Here is an 18,615-nt window from a genome sequence, read left to right as displayed (position 1 = left end):
TCTCTTTCTCAGTTGGGGTATAGCTGGCCTCAGATCCTTTGTATCCCCAACTCCAAAAGCCGAGGGGTCGACCTCGAGTCTCCCCTGGAGCTTTCTGCCAGAGGCTCCAGGTAGGACCGTTCTCCCCAGCTGCAGTGTACAGTACATTCTTTACATCTGGCCCGGTCCGGACAGGTCCAAGGGCTACTGCATGAACTATCTCGCGTTTAATTTGCTCAAAGGCTTGTTGTTGCTCAGGGCCCCATTTAAAATTATTCTTCTTCTGGGTCACATGATAGAGAGGGCTTACAATCGAACTGTAATTTGGGATGTGCATTCTCCAGAACCCCACTGCACCCAAGAAAGCTTGCGTTTCTTTCTTATTAGTTGGTGGAGACATTGCTGTTATCTTGTTGATCACATCTGTGGGGATCTGTCTATGTCCATCTTGCCATTTTATGCCCCAAAATTGAATCTCCTCTGCAGGTCCCTTGACCTTACTCCATTTTATGGCAAAACTGGCTCTCAGCAGAATTTGGATGGTTTTCCTCCCTTTCTCAAAGACTTCTTCCACTGTATCGCCCCACACAATAATGTTGTCAACATATTGCAGGTGTTCTGGAGCTTGCCCCTGTTCAAGTGCAGTCGGGATCAGTCCATGGCAAATAGTAGGGCTATGTTTCCACCCCTGGGGCAGTTGGTTCCAAGTGAACTGGACACCCCTCCAAGTAAAAGCAAACTGTGGCCTGCACTCTGCTTAACTTTTGAAATCAGACAAAATGGTCATGGGCAAAATACACCCTGTAAGCGTGCCAACATGGTGATGCCCATCCCAATCAGCAAACAAGTCTCAACAGTATTTAAAGGCCATTCAAGAACTTCAAAACTCTCAAATGATGCTGTAAAAGGTCTTGGGGGGGGGAAGGGGGGGGGGGGAACGACTGGGAGGGTAAAAGAATGTCTCCTTCACAGGTTGACCACCCGAGAAGGAGAAAAAAGATGACTAATTGCTAAGCACTTTTCTTATATACCTCCCAAAGTATAAAGGTGGTGACCACACTGAGCCACACTGAGAACGCAAGCCAGATCAGTTTCATGATCAATGATCCTGTTGTATTACAAGTCATTAGCATAAAGTACAATGAGACAAGAACCTTAGCCCAAGGCCCCCAACCGATAAACAGTAAGACAGCAAATGCCAGCTGTAAGTAAGGTACGACATGCTGAACCTCCGAGATCAAGAGCAACAACTTTGAGAGCCAATAAGTCAGCATTGTGACGAGTGACTATTAATCTGGGCAGATCTGTTGTTATCTCAACTCTTCCCGCCCCGTGTTGGGCGCCAAGAAGACTGTCATGGTTTAAACCCAGACAGACAGCTTGTTCACTCGCTCCCAGTGAGTGGTGCTGTGCTGGAAGCAGTCGAGGCCCCCATTCCCCCCCCGGGGATTCTCCCCTGGCTTTCCCCCCCCCCCCCCCCCGGGGGCTCTCCCCTTCCCCGCTCCCAGAGGGATGCGGAGGAGAATCGAAAGAATGCAACTCCCACGGGTTGAGACAAGAACAGTCCAGCAACCAATGTACAGCACAAATCACCACTGCTACCACCAATGACAATAATGATAAGAGAAAATAACAAGGGAAGAGAATACGATACCACCTGCCAAAAAAACGAGTCTGACCCAGAAGACCCCGTGTCCTTTCGGGTAACTCCCAGTTACCCCCCTCCTGTTGCAGAATGACTCTAAGAGCAGGGCCATGGAGCCCTGGAGGACTGTGCGAGCAAGGCAGGGGGTGACCCCCACAGGTAACTGGAAACCGGAGGTGGGAGGAGAATGTGGAGGAAGCTGTGTGGGTCTAACCAATACTGTTGGGCCAAGGAGGAGTGGCTGAATACCACTCCTATATAAGTGAACTGCATCACAAATAAAGTAGAAGTTTGCTTATCACCCATATTGGGTTGGCCTGTCTGCTTCTCCTCGCCGCTTACAAATGGCGCCCGAATAGGGACCATGGACTAATGGGCCCAGGCTACCGGGAACCCGGAATACAGGGCCCCGGTTACAGGGCCCCGGATTACAGGGCCCCGGTTAACGGGGACCTGGAATACAGGGCCCTGAGTATCAGGGACCCGGAACGGTGAGTGAGCGGCGCCGGCGGCAGTGGCCGGGGAGCGCGGGCAATGCTGCTGCGGTGGCGTGACGGACCCGGGTGCTTGGACTAACTGAAAGGAGTCCGTCGCTGGGGCGAACCAGACACTGCTGCGTCGGAGGCCGATCCGGAGACCGAGGTTACAGGACGACCCAGAAGAAGACGATCCGGAAAAGGCCGGCCATGAAAATGGGCCGAGAGGTAGCCCTGGACTTCACAGTATCACAGTATCACAGTATGCTAGAGATTGGAAGGGACCTCGAAAGATCATCTAGTCCAATCCGCCTGCCAGAGCAGGAACACCTAGATAATGTTACACAGGAATGTGTCCAGGGGAGTTTTGAATGTCTCCAGGGAAGGAGACTCCACAACCTCCCTGGGCAGCCTGTTCCAGTGTTCCGTCACCCTCACTGAGAAGAAGTTTCTTCTCAAGTTTAAGTGGAACCTCTTGTGTTCCAGTTTGGACCCATTACCCCTTGTCCTATCATTGTTTGCCACTGAGTAGAGCCTGGCTCCATCCTCGTGACACTCCCCCTTTATATATTTATAGACACTAATAAGGTCACCCCTCGGTCTCCTCCAAACTATAGAGACCCAGCTCCCTTTCCTCATAAGGGAGATGCTCCACTCCCTTAATCATCTTCATTGCCCTGCGCTGGACTCTCTCCAGCAGCTCCCTGTCCTTCTTGAACTGAGGGGCCCAGAACTGGACGCAATATTCCAGATGCGGTCTCACCGTCTCACCAGGGCAGAGTAGAGGGGAAGGAGGACCTCTCTCGACCTACTAACCACCCCCCTTCTAATACACCCCAGGATGCCATTGGCCTTCTTGGCCACAAGGGCACAGTGTTGGCTCATGGTCATCCTGTCATCCACTAGGACCCCCAGGTCCCTCTCCCCTACACTGCTCTCTAACAGGTCGTTCCCCAACCTATACTGGAACCTGGGGTTCTTCCTGCCCAGACGCAGGACTCTACACTTTCCCTTGTTATATTTCATCAAGTTATTCCCTGCCCAACTCTCCAGCCTGTCCAGGTCTCGCTGGATGGCAGCACAGCCTTCCGGCATGTCAGCCACTCCTCCCAACTTAGTGTCACCAGCAAACTTGCTGATAGTACACTCAATTCCCTCATCTAAATCATTGATGAATATATTAAATAATACCGGTCCCAGTACTGACCCTTGAGGCACTCCACTAGTTACAGGCCTCCAACTAGACTCAGCCCCATAGACTACAACTCTCTGGCTTCTCTCCTTCAGCTAGTTCGCAGTCCACCTCACTACCTGATCATCCAGTCCACACTTCCTCAATTTAGCTGTGAGGATGCTGTGAGAGACTGTGTCAAATGCTTTGCTGAAGTCAAGGTAGACCACATCCACTGCTCTGCCATCATCCATCCACTGTGTTATTTCCTCATAAAAGGCTAAGAGATTGGTCAAACATGATTTCCCCTTGGTGAAGCCATGTTGACTGCCCCTCATAACCCTCTTATCCTTGATATGCCTTAAGATGGCACCAAGGATAAGGTGTTCCATCACTTTCCCAGAGATGGAGGTGAGGCTGACCGGTCTATAGTTACCCGGGTCCTCATTCTTGCCCTTTTTGAAGACCGGAGTGACATTTGCTTTCCTCCAGTCCTCAGGCACCTCTCCCGTTTCCCAAGACTTGGTAAAGATCATGGAGAGTGGTCTAGCAATGACTTCCGCCAGTTCCCTCAGCACCCGTGGGTGCATCCCATCTGGACCCATGGATTTATGGATGTCCAGATTGCTCAACTGGTCTCTAACCCATTCCTCATCGACTAAGGCAAACCGCTCCGTCGACCTGACTTCATCTAAGGTCTCAGGGGTACAGGGCTCTTCAGGACTGCCTACAGCAGAGTAGACAGAGACAAAGAAGGCATTCAGTAACTCTGCCATCTCTGTATCTTCTGTCACCAGGGCACCCATCCCGTTCATCAGTGGGCCTACATTGCCTCTGGTGTTAGTTTTGTCTGCCATGTATTTGAAAAAGCTCTTTTTGCTGTCCTTGACCCTTCCCGCCAGGTTTAAGTCTAAGGAGGCCTTAGTCATCCTAGCTGCCTTCCTACATCCTCTAGCAGCAGCCTTATATTCCTCCCAAGTGGCCAGCCCCTCCTTCCATGACCTGTAAACTCTCCTCTTCCACTTGAGCATACCCAGCAATTCCCTATTTAGCCACGAAGGTCTCCTGGACCTCTTCCTTGACTTCCTACGTGTCGGGATGCTCTGATCTTGAGCTCGGAAAAAGCAATCCTTGAATGTCAACCAACTATCTTGGGTCCCTTTACCTTCAAGCAGCCTTGCCCATGGGATTTCCCCTAGCAATTGCTTGAAAAGGCCAAAGTTTGCCCTGCTAAAGTCCAGGGTTGCAATTCTACTTGCTATTCTACTGGTCCTACCACACAAGATCCTGAATTCCACCATCTCGTGGTCGCTGCAACCAAGGCAGCCCTCAACCCTTATTGCTTCAACCAGGTCATCCTTGTTAGTGAGGATGAGATCCAGCAGCACTCCTCTCCTGGTCGGCTCATCCACCATTTGCAGGAGGAAGTTATCATCCATACACTGGAGGAACCTCCTGGACTGTGCCTCGGTTGCCGAGTGGTCCTTCCAGCAAACATCAGGGAAGTTAAAATCCCCCATGACGACCACGGCCTGTGACTGTGAGGCCGCTCTCAGCTGCCTGTAGAAGGCCTCATCAACTTCCTCACCCTGATCTGGTGGTCTGTAACAGACACCTACAACAGTATCCCCCCTGCCAGCCTGCCCCTTAATTCTCACCCACAGACTCTCAACTCGCCCGTCATCTGTCCCTGGACAGAACTCGGTGCATTGTAGTTGCTCTCGCACATAAAGAGCAACCCCACCACCCCTCCTGGCTGGCCTGTCTTTCCTGAAAAGGACATAGCCCTCCATGACTATATTCCACTCATGTGAGCTGTCCCACCACGTCTCTGTAATTGCCACCAGATCATAGTCTCCTGACTTAACACAGGTTTCCATCTCCTCCTGCTTATTTCCCATGCTGCGCGCATTGGCGTACAGACATTCCAGGGAGCGAGCTGAGCACACCGATTTCACCCTAGGATTATAGGAGGCCTCCCAGTCTTCATTAATTCTGAAGTGCTGCCCGACTGGGGCAAGCCCAGCTACAAACCCATCCCCCTTCGAATCTAGTTTAAAGCTCTCCAAATGAGCCCTGCTAATTCGTGCCCCAGCATCCTTTTGCCTCTGTGAGATAAACCTTTCCCACTTGTCATTGTCCAGAATGGTGCCCTATAAAACCAGCTGTTATCAAAGACTCCAAAGCCCTGCCTGTAGCACCAGTCTCGAAGCCAATTGTTTATGAACTGAATCTTCCCATTCCTTCCCACATCATCAGTGGAAAATGGAAGGAGTGAGGAGAAGATCACTTGAGCCCCAGACTCTTTCACCATCCACCCCAAGGCCCTGTAGTCTTTCTTCATCCCCCTCAGACTGCGGGAAGCAGCTTCCTCCCCACCTGTCTGGAAGACCAGCAGCGGGTAGTAGTCTGTCAGGTGCACCAGGCTGGGGAGCACCCTAGTGATATCCCTGATCTGGGCTCCAGGCAGACTACACACTTCCCTATGATGAGGGTCAACTCTGCATATCGGGCCCTCTGTTCCTCTCAGAAGGGAATCCCCTACTACAATGACCCTTCTTTCTTTCTTAACAGAGGCAGTCTTGAGGTGCAAAGTCGACCGCCTTTTCCTATGTGGCCTTGTGGGCTGGCCTTGCCCCACATTCTCACCTACCTCTCCTTCAAGATCCAGGGCCTCAAACCTATTACGGAGGGACACCTGGGGAAGCAGGGCAGGAAGGGGGGAGGGTTTCCCACGACGCCGAACTGGAACTCGCTTCCAACCCTCGTCGTCTTTTTGGTCCCCTGCCTCTGTGCAACAGCTACAGGGCAGGGGCTGTCTCGGGCCATCCCCCTCTGTGTGAGAAGGCAGGGGGTCCTTCCCCTTTTGGGGAGTATCTCCCTGGAACCGTTCCGACTGGCACGCCAGGGAGTTACTCCACCAGTCGATCTTCCTTTCACATTCCCTGATGGTCCTCAGCGTCTCAACCTCCTCCTTAAGTTTTGCCACCAGGCTAAGCAGATCTTCTACCTGCTCACACCTCACGCAGGTGGAATGCTGTCCTCCCTCCTCCGGCAGCAGCAGGCTCTGGCACTCCCTGCACCCAGAGACCTGAACAGCCACGGTTTGGGACGGGGTCTCTGTCTGAGTTGCTGCAGTCACCTTACTGCAAGCTCTCTTTCTGGAGGCGACCATATTGGTCCGCAGTCTGGGACACCAGCGACAGGGTCAGCAACACGACCTGCTTGCTCCTCCCTGCGCCTGGTGGTGTCGCTGCCCTCTCAGAGGCTCTTCCAAGGCAAGGGGCAGCGGAGTGGTCACCGTCACTGTGGGAACGCCCCCCGGCACGTCAGCCGCGCTCTCGCAAGGGCTGCTGGGGCTTCGGGGATCGGGAGATGTCGGGAATCGCGATGTCTCTGCGCTATCCCCTCTGATTTTCCTAATCTCCGGTGACCCTCGTGGTCGCTGAAGCCTGCCGGCTGCGGCTCTAGCTAGGCTAGCTCCGATCAGCTGACTGAATCTTATTACAGTGCTTTTTATAAAAGCGGGGAATTGAGCCTGAGACTCTAAAGCAGCTAGCAGGTCTAGTGGCTGAAGGGAAGGCTAAGGGATTTTTTGTAGATCCTAATACAGTTTTTGAGGAGAGTGAGTGGCGAAAGTTTGGTGATGAGCTATTTGACTCAATGCTAAATGATGATAAAACGGCAAAGAAACTCGGTAAACCACAGAGAGAAGTAATGAACTGTATAAAAAGATACAAGGCAGAAAAGAAAACTGCCGTGGTAGCAACGAAGAAACTTGGAACAGACGTCCCCGGTCGGTTGAAACCAGGGGAAGATTACAACTCGTTTCCCCCAACTCGCGGGAGCACAGGGTTTCCCCCTCCCCCCTTCCTTTTCTCCCCCTCCATCAGAAGGTGCCGCGGAGGAGGTGTAACCCCCTGCTCCCCCACCACCCCAGTTCCGAAAGTAGGGACTTTGAAAAGGACAGAGAAAGTATATTGGAAGGTATGCACATGATAAATGTCGAGGAATCCGAAAGAAAGAGGGCGGTGCCTCGGCGCCAGATCGATTGCGGTGCCATTTTGAAGCACGCAGTAGAAAATAGGGATCATGCGCTAGCGGGAGATTTAAAGAAACTGCGAGCCTCTCCAACCCACTATGCCCTAGAGTGGAAATTTTTAACTCAGTTACGGAGAAGCCAGGTCTGCAGATGGCTACATACCGAACGGGAGACATCTGATAAGAAAGACACAGCTGCGAGCAACGGAGACCCTGAGTTCGGCTCAGGATCAGCCCCCGAATCCCCTGAATCCGAGCCAGATTTATATCCTCTGCTTCCAGACTCTGACTCTTCATCTTCCTGGTCGGTCTGCTCAGACTCACTGGCCCTGGAGACGCTCAGCTGTAACAATGGGTAACCAAGGATGTGATCATTACTGGGGAATTTTCTGCAATGGGCATCTTTGCATATCCTGTATTTACTACACAGCAGGGGGCTAAAGAGTGGGACGCTCTTGATCTCAAAATAGTTAAGGAGGCCTGACAAACAGTGACCACGTATGCGTTAAAATCCTCTTACACTCAAGCTGTATATGTTATGATTTTTTCTTGCAATTGACAGGGGGAGCCCATACAGTTTCTCTGTGATACTCATGTACTAGAAGTTGGTAAATATAAGTATGTCCAGGTTTCTATCAACCCTTGGAGACCTCTGTAGATACTGCTGGCCACTTCTTCCAGCACAGGCTGGCCACCTCTGTCGGAATGAGTGTGCATTTTGGTCAGTATAAAAGCCCAAGCCTCATACGATGTGGGGGAGGCAGAGCCTCTGCGGGGACACCCGCTAAGGTTGAGCCTGCCACCTCGCACTGCAATGATGCCTCTCGGAGCTGGTTTGCTGTTAGTCTCCACAGGGTCCTTGTGCCATGTTCTGTACGTGGAACTGTAGTGGGAGTAATGATTGTCTGGATTTTGTGCTTCAAATATTGTGTGGTGTGCTTGTGGGATCCCAGACGCGTGTGTTTGTATGTGTGTGCTGAGGGCAGACGGTGTTCTGTGTATTTTTCTTGTTGTTGGGTTCATGTAAAAGCTTTCAACGGGTAGCTGTTTAACAGTTCGGGCATGAAAGGGTTAACATAAAGGTGCGGTTGCCGGAGGGTATTTATGGTTGCTGCTGAAGCAGGCAGGCCGCTATTGTTGCTGCCCAGCAGGATGGCTTTTGCAAATAAAAAAGGGGGGGGGGGGGGGAGAGAGAGAGAGAGTAATGATGCTGCATTTAACCTGTCTACTTCTCAAGAACTGAAGAACTGATAACCTGTGGGAGGGGGTATATTTGTGTCCTCCTGCCTACAGGTCCATGGCGACTGCCTGCAAAGTTTGTCAAGCCCTGCCATGAGCTGGACAGACGAATGGAAAAACCTGATGCCTCAGCTAAAGGAGCTGACCGTGAATACCCCAAGCAGAATGAGATAGAGGAAGAGAAAGAACGATTAACTGCAAAACATCACTTGGGGACAACTGAAAAGTAACATCCTGAATATGTGTGCTTGTAAAGTAGCTATTATTAGAGGTTGTGATTTTGTGTATAAAACCACCTGTATTTACTAGCTAGTTGCTAATAAGAAACTGCACCTTGCATTGTATAGATTTGTCACTTGTAAAAGAGATGTTAGAGTGTGGAAATTTGCAGTAGCTGCTAGAAAATGCTAAGGCAAAAGCTAGAAAGATTTTAATACAATGGTAGTCTTATAAAGCAGGTGATAGAACAAATTAAGAGGGTGGGAGAATTCCACTGGTAAGAAATTTCTTTGGCTAGTCCCTCACTGCCATCAGCATCTTCAACATGCTGCTGCACCCTGTAATAGTTACTCTGCTAATGTAAATTTGTGTGTGCCTTGCTGTAGTAGCAACTTGTTACTGGAGAAAACAAAAGGGGGGAGATGTGGAGACAGTGTTCTCATGGGAGAATGCATAATTGGTACATAAACTTTGAATAGTCCTGAAAGGTACAGCAAGGCCATGAGAGGCCCGAAGAAGCTTAAGCAAGCAAGATAAGAGGCTGGAATTCACCAAGTTAATGAGAACTGTGGACTGTTGGCAAGCTTTCAAGGTTGAGTTCTCACACCTGTGTTTAACCAATTATATGTTAGTCATTAAGGGTCTTCCAAAACATGTATCCAATCATAATATGCCAAATCACTGTAAGTGCTTCAGCCGGGGCCTTGGCTCAACTAAGCAGACTGAGTTGCTAAGCAGACAAATACTACATCGAAGGCAATTTCTGATTTGTTGTTTAAATGTTGACTCTCTAAGACATGCAACACTGCAGAACCTTTTGTTGTTGGAACAGGGACATGGCTGTGAAGAGTTTGATGGAATGTGTTGTATAAATCTTTCTGGTCATTTTAATTCGATACATGCACAGCTGAAAACCCTGGCTCAGCTTACCCAGCAATAGTAAATGAGCAATATCCTAGGAATAACTAGATGGTTGTCTTCACGGGGCGTTACAGGTTGAGTTAAACACTGCTGTTTGAAGTACTGCACTTATGTATCATTGTTAGGTTAATCATTGTAGCTATTAGACTTGCTTATAGTTGTGTGATAAAACAGGTGAACAGAATAACCCACAATGCCATGCTCGCACAAAGAAAAAGGGGGGAATTGTTGCAGAATGACTCTAAGAGCAGGGCCATGGAGCCCTGGAGGACTGTGCGAGCAAGGCGGGGGGGGGGCCCCCACAGGTAACCGGAAACCGGACATGGGAGGAGAATGTGGAGGAAGCTGTGTGGGGCTAACCAATACTGGTGTGCCTAGGAGGAGTGGCTGAATACCACTCCTATATATATGTGAACTGCGTCACAAATAAAGTAGAAGTTTGCTTATCACCCATATTGGGTTGGCCTGTCTGCTTCTCCTCGCCGCTTACACCCCCGGGCATGACGTGCTGTGGTATGGAATACCTCTTTGGCTAGCCTGGGTCAGGTGTCCTGTCTCTGCTTCCTCCCGGCTTCCCCTCCTCCCTGGCAGAGCATGAGCCTCACAAAGTCCTTGGTCAGAGTAAACATTACTTAGTGACAACGGAAAACATCGGTGCTATCAGCACTGTTCCCACACTGAAAGTCAAAACACAGCGCTGCACCAGCGAAAAACTGACTGCTACTTGCTAAACCCAGGACAATCATCAAGCTGAAAGTGCTATGAAAATAGCTGCAAATAGCACAAGCAGCAGCAGAAGCACGGGGTTGCTTGAAAGAAATGGGCAGAAGGGAATCTTACAACATAAGATTACCTTTAAGTTCAAGAGGACAAAATCTGAGCAAGTATGGAGTTGAGGAAATGAAAGAGATAGCTTTGGAAGTGAGGTGACTTGGTTGTCAGCATGTTCTGGTTTCATGTGAGATAGAGTTTATTTTCTTCCTAGCAGCTGGTACAATGCTGTGTTTTTGATAGCCCCTTCTTGGTACCCAGCATGTGCCTGGAAGGGTTGAGATAACAACAGATCTGACTAGACCATGTTAAAACAAATTTGTTGTGAGCATTCACCATAATGGTTTAATAGTCCCTGGCCATGATTTTGATTTATTTGCTGTCAGAGTTGTTGTGCTTGTTTGTAGGGTTGTGTTATATGATACCTTACTTGCAGTATGTGTTCCCTCTGATTATGTTGATTATCCTTGGGGCTTGGGCTAAGATTATAATTTTGTTGTACTTTGTCATACTGGTTTATGATATGATAGAAACACCGCTTGTGAAACTAATCTGGTATGTGTACTCAGCATTGTCATAATTTCTGTACTTTGGAAGTCATCTATTGGGAACTATTAATAATTACGCCTTTGACTTTTCTCCTCTGAGTGCCAATCTACGTGGAAGACAGCTTCCTTCAGCTTTCTTCCTTCTTTCCTTTCCTCCTTCCTTGCAACAGCTTCATTCTCCTCTAAGCTGAATACAGTAGTGTTTGATAATTTTTAATAATTTTGAATAGCCCTTGAGCACCCTTGAAAGCAACCTGGTCCTTTTGCTAGGAGCCAGCATGTTGCTGCATACAGCTCAGGTTTTGTTTAAGGTTAAACAACTATTTAAGAATACACCCAGAGAGTTGCCCAGAGATTGGACAGTTACAAGTGGCATGGTGACTCCTGTCACTCCAGAAATAGAAATGGATTCCACCCCTTGACAGCTTGATAGCATCAGGGTACACTGTGCACCGGTATCTACTAGTGCCTTATACTTCTGTGGGACTGATGTGCCAGGCCATTTGATCCACACAGTCCAGTAAATCCGATTATCCCCTACCTCCACCTGGCTGGAGGCAGGGCCCCTCTAATGGTCATCACGTTGGTCACTTACGTCTTGTTGAGAGGGATTAGTCTTCATCACAGGAGCTGAAGTAAAATCGGCTCTTCCGCTCCATCTGGGAATCTGCTCACCAGAGACTGAAGCCGCAGCTTTCATGGGATGATCATCCTTGACCTTTGCTCTCCTCTTTAAATTCACTCACCTGTTCCTCCAGAGAGGAACTGGAGGGGCCCACTGGCCTAGATACTTGCCCATACTGTCCCACACACCCTGCGACTCATGACTGTCCAGCCTCGGGGAAAATCTCTTGGTCCTCCTATATCATGGTCTAACCCTAGACAAGGCCCAAACCCAACTCTGCTTAACTTTCGAGATCAGATGAAATGGTCATCGGTAAAACACACTCTGTATGTGTGCCAACACGGTGATGCCCGTCACAATCAGCAGGCAGGTCTCAGGGGTACTCAAAGACCATTCAACACCTTCAGAACCCTCAAATGATGCTGGAAACGGTCTGGTGGGGGAGCTGGGAAGGTAAGGGAATGTCTCCTTCACAGGTTGACCACCCGAGAAGGAGAAAAAAGATGCGTAATTGCTAAGCGCTTTTATTATATACCTCCCAAAGTATAGAGGTGGTGACCACACTGAGAAGGCAAGCCAGATCAGTTTCATGATCAATGATTGTGTTGTATTACAAGTCATTACTATAAAGTACAATGAGACAAGAACCTTAGCCCAAGGCCCCCAACCGATAAACAGTAAGACAGCAAATGCCAGCTGTAAGCAAGGTACGACATGCTGAAACTGTGAGATCAAGAGCAACAACTTTGAGAGCCGATAAATCAGCATTGTGACGAGTGACTATTAATCCAAAACAATGAATGCTTGTCACCAATACGATTAGACGCACTCTGGTCAGATCTGTTGTTATCTCAACCTTTTGTGCCCCACGCTGGGCACCACAATAAACTGTTGTGATTTAGGCCCAGGCGGCAACCCAGAAACCATGCAGCCGTTCACTCGCTCCCCCACCTTCCTCCCCCAGCTCCCAGAGGGATGGGCAGGAGAATCGAAAGAATGTGACTCCCACGGGTTGAGAGAAGAACAGCCCAGTAACTAAGGTGTAACACAAAACCACTACTGCTACCACCAATAACAATGATAAGGGAAATAACAAGGGAAGAGAATACAACTGCTCACCACGTGCCGACCGATACCCAGCCTGTCCCGAGCAGTGATCTGGCCCTTCTGGATAACTGCCCCCAGTTCATATAGCAGGCATGACATGCTGTGGTATGGAATAGCCCTTTGGCTAGTCTGGGTCAGGTGTCCTGTCTCTGCTTCCTCCCGGCTTCCTATCCTCCGTGGCAGAGCATGAGAATCAGAGAGTCGCTGGTCAGAGTAAACATTACCGAGCAAGCACTAAAAACATCGGTGTTATCAGCGTTGTTCCCAGGCTGAAAGTCAAAAACACAGCACTGCACCAGTTACTAAGTAAGAGAAAAATGACTGCTACTGCTGAACCCAGGACAGTGCAGTGTTGGATTGTTGCCTGCTGAAGACACAGCGGAACTCATCCGGTCACTGCTGAGCTGGTCTGTTTTTTCAAAGTTCATTCTTTGTTGGGATGGTGATTGGAGGGAAGTCAGCGCCAGACACTGGTGACCTGAAGACTAGCTGGCGGGCTATAAAAGTGCTACATAGCAGGCAACAGCATACAATTAAGTTCATTGGCTGTTTTCCCCCACAATCAAATCCCCTTGAGGTACACACTGGACTTCCCCGTCTTCCCGCATTACTCACCAAGTATATCCGGGTCCCTGAGCAAAAGCAATGCCACGAGTGGGTTTGCCTTTACATGAAGCACGAGTAACCCAGACTGTCTTTCCCAGCAAATTCCTCATGTGCACCACAGGAACTTTATCCCCTTCTACAGTATGTGAAAGTTCCGACTGGGCCGGGCCAGCCCTGTTGGCAGATCCTCTGGTGTTGACCAACCAGGTGGCTTTTGGTAAATGTGCATCCCAGTGTTTGAAAGTTCACCCACCCATTGCTCTCAGTGTAGCTTTTAGCAGCCCATTGTACCGTTTGATTTTCCCAGAGGCTGCTGCATGGTAGGGGATGTGATATACCCACTCAATGCCATGCTCTTTGGCCCAAGTGTTTATAAGTTTGTTCTGGAAATGAGTCCCATTGTCTGACTCAGGTCTCTCTGGGGTGCCATGTCAACACAAGATTTGTTTCTCAAGGCCCAGGACTGCATTTCTGGCAGTGGCGTGGGAAGCAGCTGGCCCGTGGTTGTGTGGGCGGGACTGCGGTGCACCCCCAGTGCCTGTGACATCACAGGGGACGAGTCACAGGGGGGGATGGATATGAGGGTGCCAGCAGGCAGCACTGGCCCAGTACAGCCTGGGACAGCAGTGAGTGCGCACGCAGAGGGGAGGTTGGGCTGGACAAGGGCCGGGGCAGAAACCTGGGCCCCTGGGGGTGGGTGCTCACCCTGCATCGAGGCCCTGGCTGCGAGCGCCTTGGGCAGGGCACGCTGCTGCTGGCACCGGGCCTGGGTGCAGCCCTTGCTGCCTCCCAGCTGCCTCGTTCCCTCTCCTGCCTGTCCCCAGCTCCCTGCGGCTCCTGCATCCACTCCCCCCACCACCAGCTCCCTTCCTCCTTCCCTCCCTCCCAGCCCCACTGAATTCTTTCTCTCTTCTGCAGGCCATGGCTGTCACAAACCTCTCACTCTGGGTTCTGCAACAGCTCATCCTGAATGTGCATGTCGTCAGTGATGAGATGGATGAAGCCACACGTGACCGCATGGAGCACCGTGCCAAGCAGCTGAGCCGGGAGATGACTCGGCTGCTGCAGGAGCTGGAGCAGAAGAGCCAGGAGCAGAGGAGCAAGGAGCAAACTCCCGTGGCCTGGAGAGGCCTGCTCTTTGCTGCCTTGCAGCACTGGCAATTCTGGGCGATTGCTGGCATGCTGCTCCTCCTGATTCTTTGGCTCTGCTGGTGCCTCAGGAGGAGCCATGAGGAGGGCAGCAGCAGTGAAGAGGACAGCTCCAACAGCAGCAGTAGAGAAGAGGAAGAGCGGGAAGAGCAGAATGAAGAGGAAGAAAGTGAATACACAAAGGACCTGACAAGGCATTTTGAGGAGCACATACAATGGCCTAATCAGAACCTGTTCACAGTGTCTGAATCTGTGAGGAGCCTTGTGAATGCTTTTATCCTTGCTGCCAGACAAGTCTTGTCAGATAGCTCCTTCCCAGTGCTGGAACCATGCTTTGGCATAGGCAGCGCACATGAAGGCTGGAGTCCCGATGAAGAAAACATCGTCTATCAAGTGCTTGTGCCCCTGGGCCCCCCGTCTGGCCACACCTTTCTCCCGGAGCTCTGCAGTCCGGGGCAGGTGCCAGAGAGGAACTTCCGCATCCGCGTGGAGCTGCAATGTACATGCCAGGCCGAGCAGCTGGAGGGGGGCATGCTGTGCTTCCTCCACCACGACCATGAGGAGCTGAGAATGTATCAGGGCCGCAGCCTCCTACAGACCCTCTGCACCGGCTCCTACCTAGATGTGGAGAAAACAGCTTGCAGGCTTCATGGGCTGGTGAAAGCATGCTGGGTGCTTCTGCCTTATTCACACCAGTGGCGTTTAACTATGCTGCCCTACAGCCGCTCCTGCAAATTCAAGATAGCAAGAGCAGAGAAGGAAGCCATCATTGAAATTATGTTGGGCGTGCAGCAAGGCGACTCGGACATCTTCCTGAGCAGCCAGGCTAGTGAGGCTATCTTCACCCCAAGCACAACCTGGACATTGAGCTGTGCTGTGGCAGAGGCAAAGTTCTTTGAGCTGATGACTAGGCAGGCCCCAGATGGCAGCTTCCACCTCAGATGCCTGCAGCTCTGCGCCCGTGCTCTGGTGGGCACAGGCTTTTCCAGCTGTACCTTGAAGACAGTGGTGATGCACCTCCTGAACACCACACCCCTGTCAGGCTGGCACAAGACACGTTTCCTGCTAAGGCTGGATGACATCATGCGGTACCTGTGCCACTGCTTGGAGGAGAAACGCCTTGACCACTTCTTCTTTGGGAATGAGAAGATTCCTGAGGAGATCATCTTGCCCCCAGCCTTGCAAAGAGCCGAGCCATTCAACCTCTTCCAGCATCTGGCACAGGATCCGGATGCCCAAGCTGAGGCAATGAGGCAGTTCATGGACCTGCAAGATCGCCTCACAAGAATGCTGACCTACGGCCACTGAAAGTGGTCTTCGTGCACAGAGCTGTGTTTGCAGGGTGCACAGCTGACAGCAGATGACAAACTTGTACCTGAGGGAAAAAGAGGGGAGAGACAGAAAGAGGACACAGAAAGCACAAGGAAAACTGTGCCGCAGGCCTCTCAGAGGAGTGGCAGCGTTCTCCCCTTGACGTTCTCCCCAGCGCAGCAGCAGGTTATACCTGTGGCGGCGTCCTGGGTTCAGCAGTAGCAGTCAATTTTCTCCTTCTTAGGATCCTGTTTGCACTAGGGTCTCTGACTGTAATGCATGTAACCATGTTGTCGTGGTTTAAACCCAGTCAGGTAACTTGTTCACTCACTCCCAGTGAGTGGTGCCGAGCTGACAACAACCGAGGTCCGTGTCCCCCCCCGGAGGAACAGGGAGGAGGATCGAAAGAGTGCAACTCCCACGGGTTGAGACAAGAACAGTCCAGCAACCAATGTACAACACAAATCACCACCGCTACTATCAACTACAACAATGATAAGGGAAAATAACAAGGGAAGAGAATACGATACCACCGGCAGGGAAGACGAGTTCCACCCGGAAGCCCGTGTCCTTCCGGGTAACTCCCAGTCACCCCCCACCCCGGCCATGACGTGCTGTGGTATGGAATACCTCCCTGGCTAGCCCGAGTCAGGCGCCCCATCTCTGCTTCCTCACAGCTTCCCCTCCTCCCTGGCAGAGCATGAGCCTCACAAAGTCCTTGGTCAGGGTAAACATCACTTAGCAACAACTGAAAACATCGGCTTCACCAACACTGTTCTCAGGCTGGAAGTCAAAACACAGCGCTGCACCAGCTACCACCAAGGAAAAACATGACTGCTACTGCTGAACCCAGGACACATGTCTAAACCAAAAATCATTTAAACACCTTCCCGCACAACAGGACTCTTCTTGAGAATAAAGTTCATTTATTAATGAAACACGGATCTGTGCTTTTGCAATGAGAGAGAAAATATCACAGTGCACAAACTGGCAGAAGACCAACTATGTGCAGGACAATTTATTTTTCCCTTTTAAGCTAAATTTCCAAACACCCTTTGCTCTAATTAGCCTTCTCTTTTCTCAAAACACAGTCAATCTGTTCCTCTTCTGGGTTATTTAGGACAGGATTCGTGTCCATATGCCTGATTTATTCTGATTTTACCTGCAGATGCAGTTCAAAGACCCAGCAGTTGCACTTCAATAGGGCTTGCAAAAATGGTGTTCATGTATGATGCTTCTCTGGTCACAAAGATCATGCAGAAAATCTACTTTCAGCAGTGGTCCCAAACTTGGTGTACTCCCAGGTCACCCAGGAACGTAGTTCAGGCTGTCTGTAGATCCCATCTCACCTTCAAATGGGATCACTAAGGATCTGTCTGCTCTAAGAAAATCTCTTGTGGGCAGAGTATTTCACATCTTCTCTTGCTTTCCCTCCTGCTCACAGTCTTGTCAACAGGAGTTTTCAATGATTAAGCTACAGTTTATGCTAACAGTGACAGCAAGAGTGTGCTGAAGGCTAAGGTAAACTTGTGGAAGTGCCTTGTAATTCAGAACAGCGGGAAAAGTGTTGAAGTTACCTTGCCTGAATAATACAAATTCATATTACCAGCATGATGCTGAAAACATGGGGTTGATTTCCTGTGTAGCTCATTCTTGGGTACTATGCTGCGGGGGCTGCGGTTATGTATTACACAGGTTATCTCCTCTCTAAGGTGCATTTGGAAGAGCAAGTGATGAGAGGGAATGAGCAAAGTCAGTCTGAGCTGTGTGTGCACAGTGTGAAGTGGGAGAGAGCCCTCAGCAAAGCTTGTGCTGGCTGGACACCAGGCACAGTCTGGTACGCAGGACTAGATGGGGCTGGTGAGCTGCCTTTCCCTTACAAGCCTTACATTGTCAGATCAGACTTAGAAATGTTTTCAGCTGCAAGGTGGGATGACGCAGACGTGAACTTTTGGCTGCAGTGAGAAAGCTGCTCACACAAACGAGCATGATGCTGTGCACGTTTATTGCAGGGAGAAAGCCACAGAGGACTGCATAAGCTAAGGTCAGCGGTGCAAGTACCCAGGTACCTTACAGTCTCGTCCTTTCAGGCTCCCCGGCTCTCTGGGGAAGCAGATGTACAAATATTCCATCTATTTCCAACAGCCAAAGTAACTCCTTTTACTAGCCTAAATAAAAAGGCAGGCAGGAGGCTTTAAGTTCCTTTAGGAATTTGTAGGGCAAATAGGGATGCTGAATTTGAGGCACTGCATTTTAGTATAAAGTTTTGTCCCCATCTTTGACTCCTTGGTAGTCTAAGGTGGACCTGCACGTTGTGTCTTCTGCAAAGCTTGGGGTTGCTGTTTATATTTCACCCTTTTTCAGGCAGGGTGGTTTTGAAGCTAAAACTCTGTTACCCTGTTTGGGGCTTTAGGATGTAGAGTAGAGGAAAATTTCAAAACAGAAGTTTCATGGTACGAAGCATCCGAATGTTGTAATATGGGAGTCAAGGCTAGTAAGCATTATCTTGGGCTTTCTTGGAGATAAAAAAAAGGCTCTTACTCAGATTCTTAAATTCACAGGCATGATTGGGACTGGAGTTGAGAGCTCAGGGTGAAACTTCTTGCATGGATGGCTAGATCAGGGTCTTACTGATGACTGTTGGATTTTTTTCACTATGCTATTTATATCGTTCACACATGCTATTCGTTCTGTGTTGTGAACTGTCTTTGCATCTTCAACTGCAGTCATCACATACATCTCTCAGATGTCACGGGGAGTTGAATCTCAGCAATCTTCTCTTTGAAGGCTATGAGATTTCTCCTCAG

The 18,615-nt window shown here is 50.0% G+C and overlaps 1 protein-coding gene across 1 annotated transcript; it reads left to right on the top strand.

Moving 5' to 3' along the window:
- The first annotated feature begins 13,894 nt into the window (after positions 1 to 13,894).
- On the top strand, positions 13,895 to 15,805 carry LOC133274003 (inositol 1,4,5-trisphosphate receptor-interacting protein-like 1). The gene has a single exon (XM_061462753.1). The coding sequence runs from the start codon at positions 14,270 to 14,272 to the stop codon at positions 15,803 to 15,805; it is 1,536 nt and encodes a 511-aa protein (XP_061318737.1). The 5' UTR covers positions 13,895 to 14,269.
- Positions 15,806 to 18,615: the final 2,810 nt, after the last annotated feature.

This window comes from Pezoporus flaviventris, unplaced genomic scaffold, assembly GCF_033815535.1.
Source record: "Pezoporus flaviventris isolate CSIRO_AGI_PZ_B2104156 unplaced genomic scaffold, CSIRO_AGI_Pfla_v1 ptg000035l, whole genome shotgun sequence".
NCBI classification, from domain to species: Eukaryota; Metazoa; Chordata; class Aves; order Psittaciformes; family Psittacidae; genus Pezoporus; species Pezoporus flaviventris.
The sequence above is the reverse complement of the archived record's forward strand: the minus strand, read 5'-3'. Positions and strand labels throughout refer to the sequence as shown.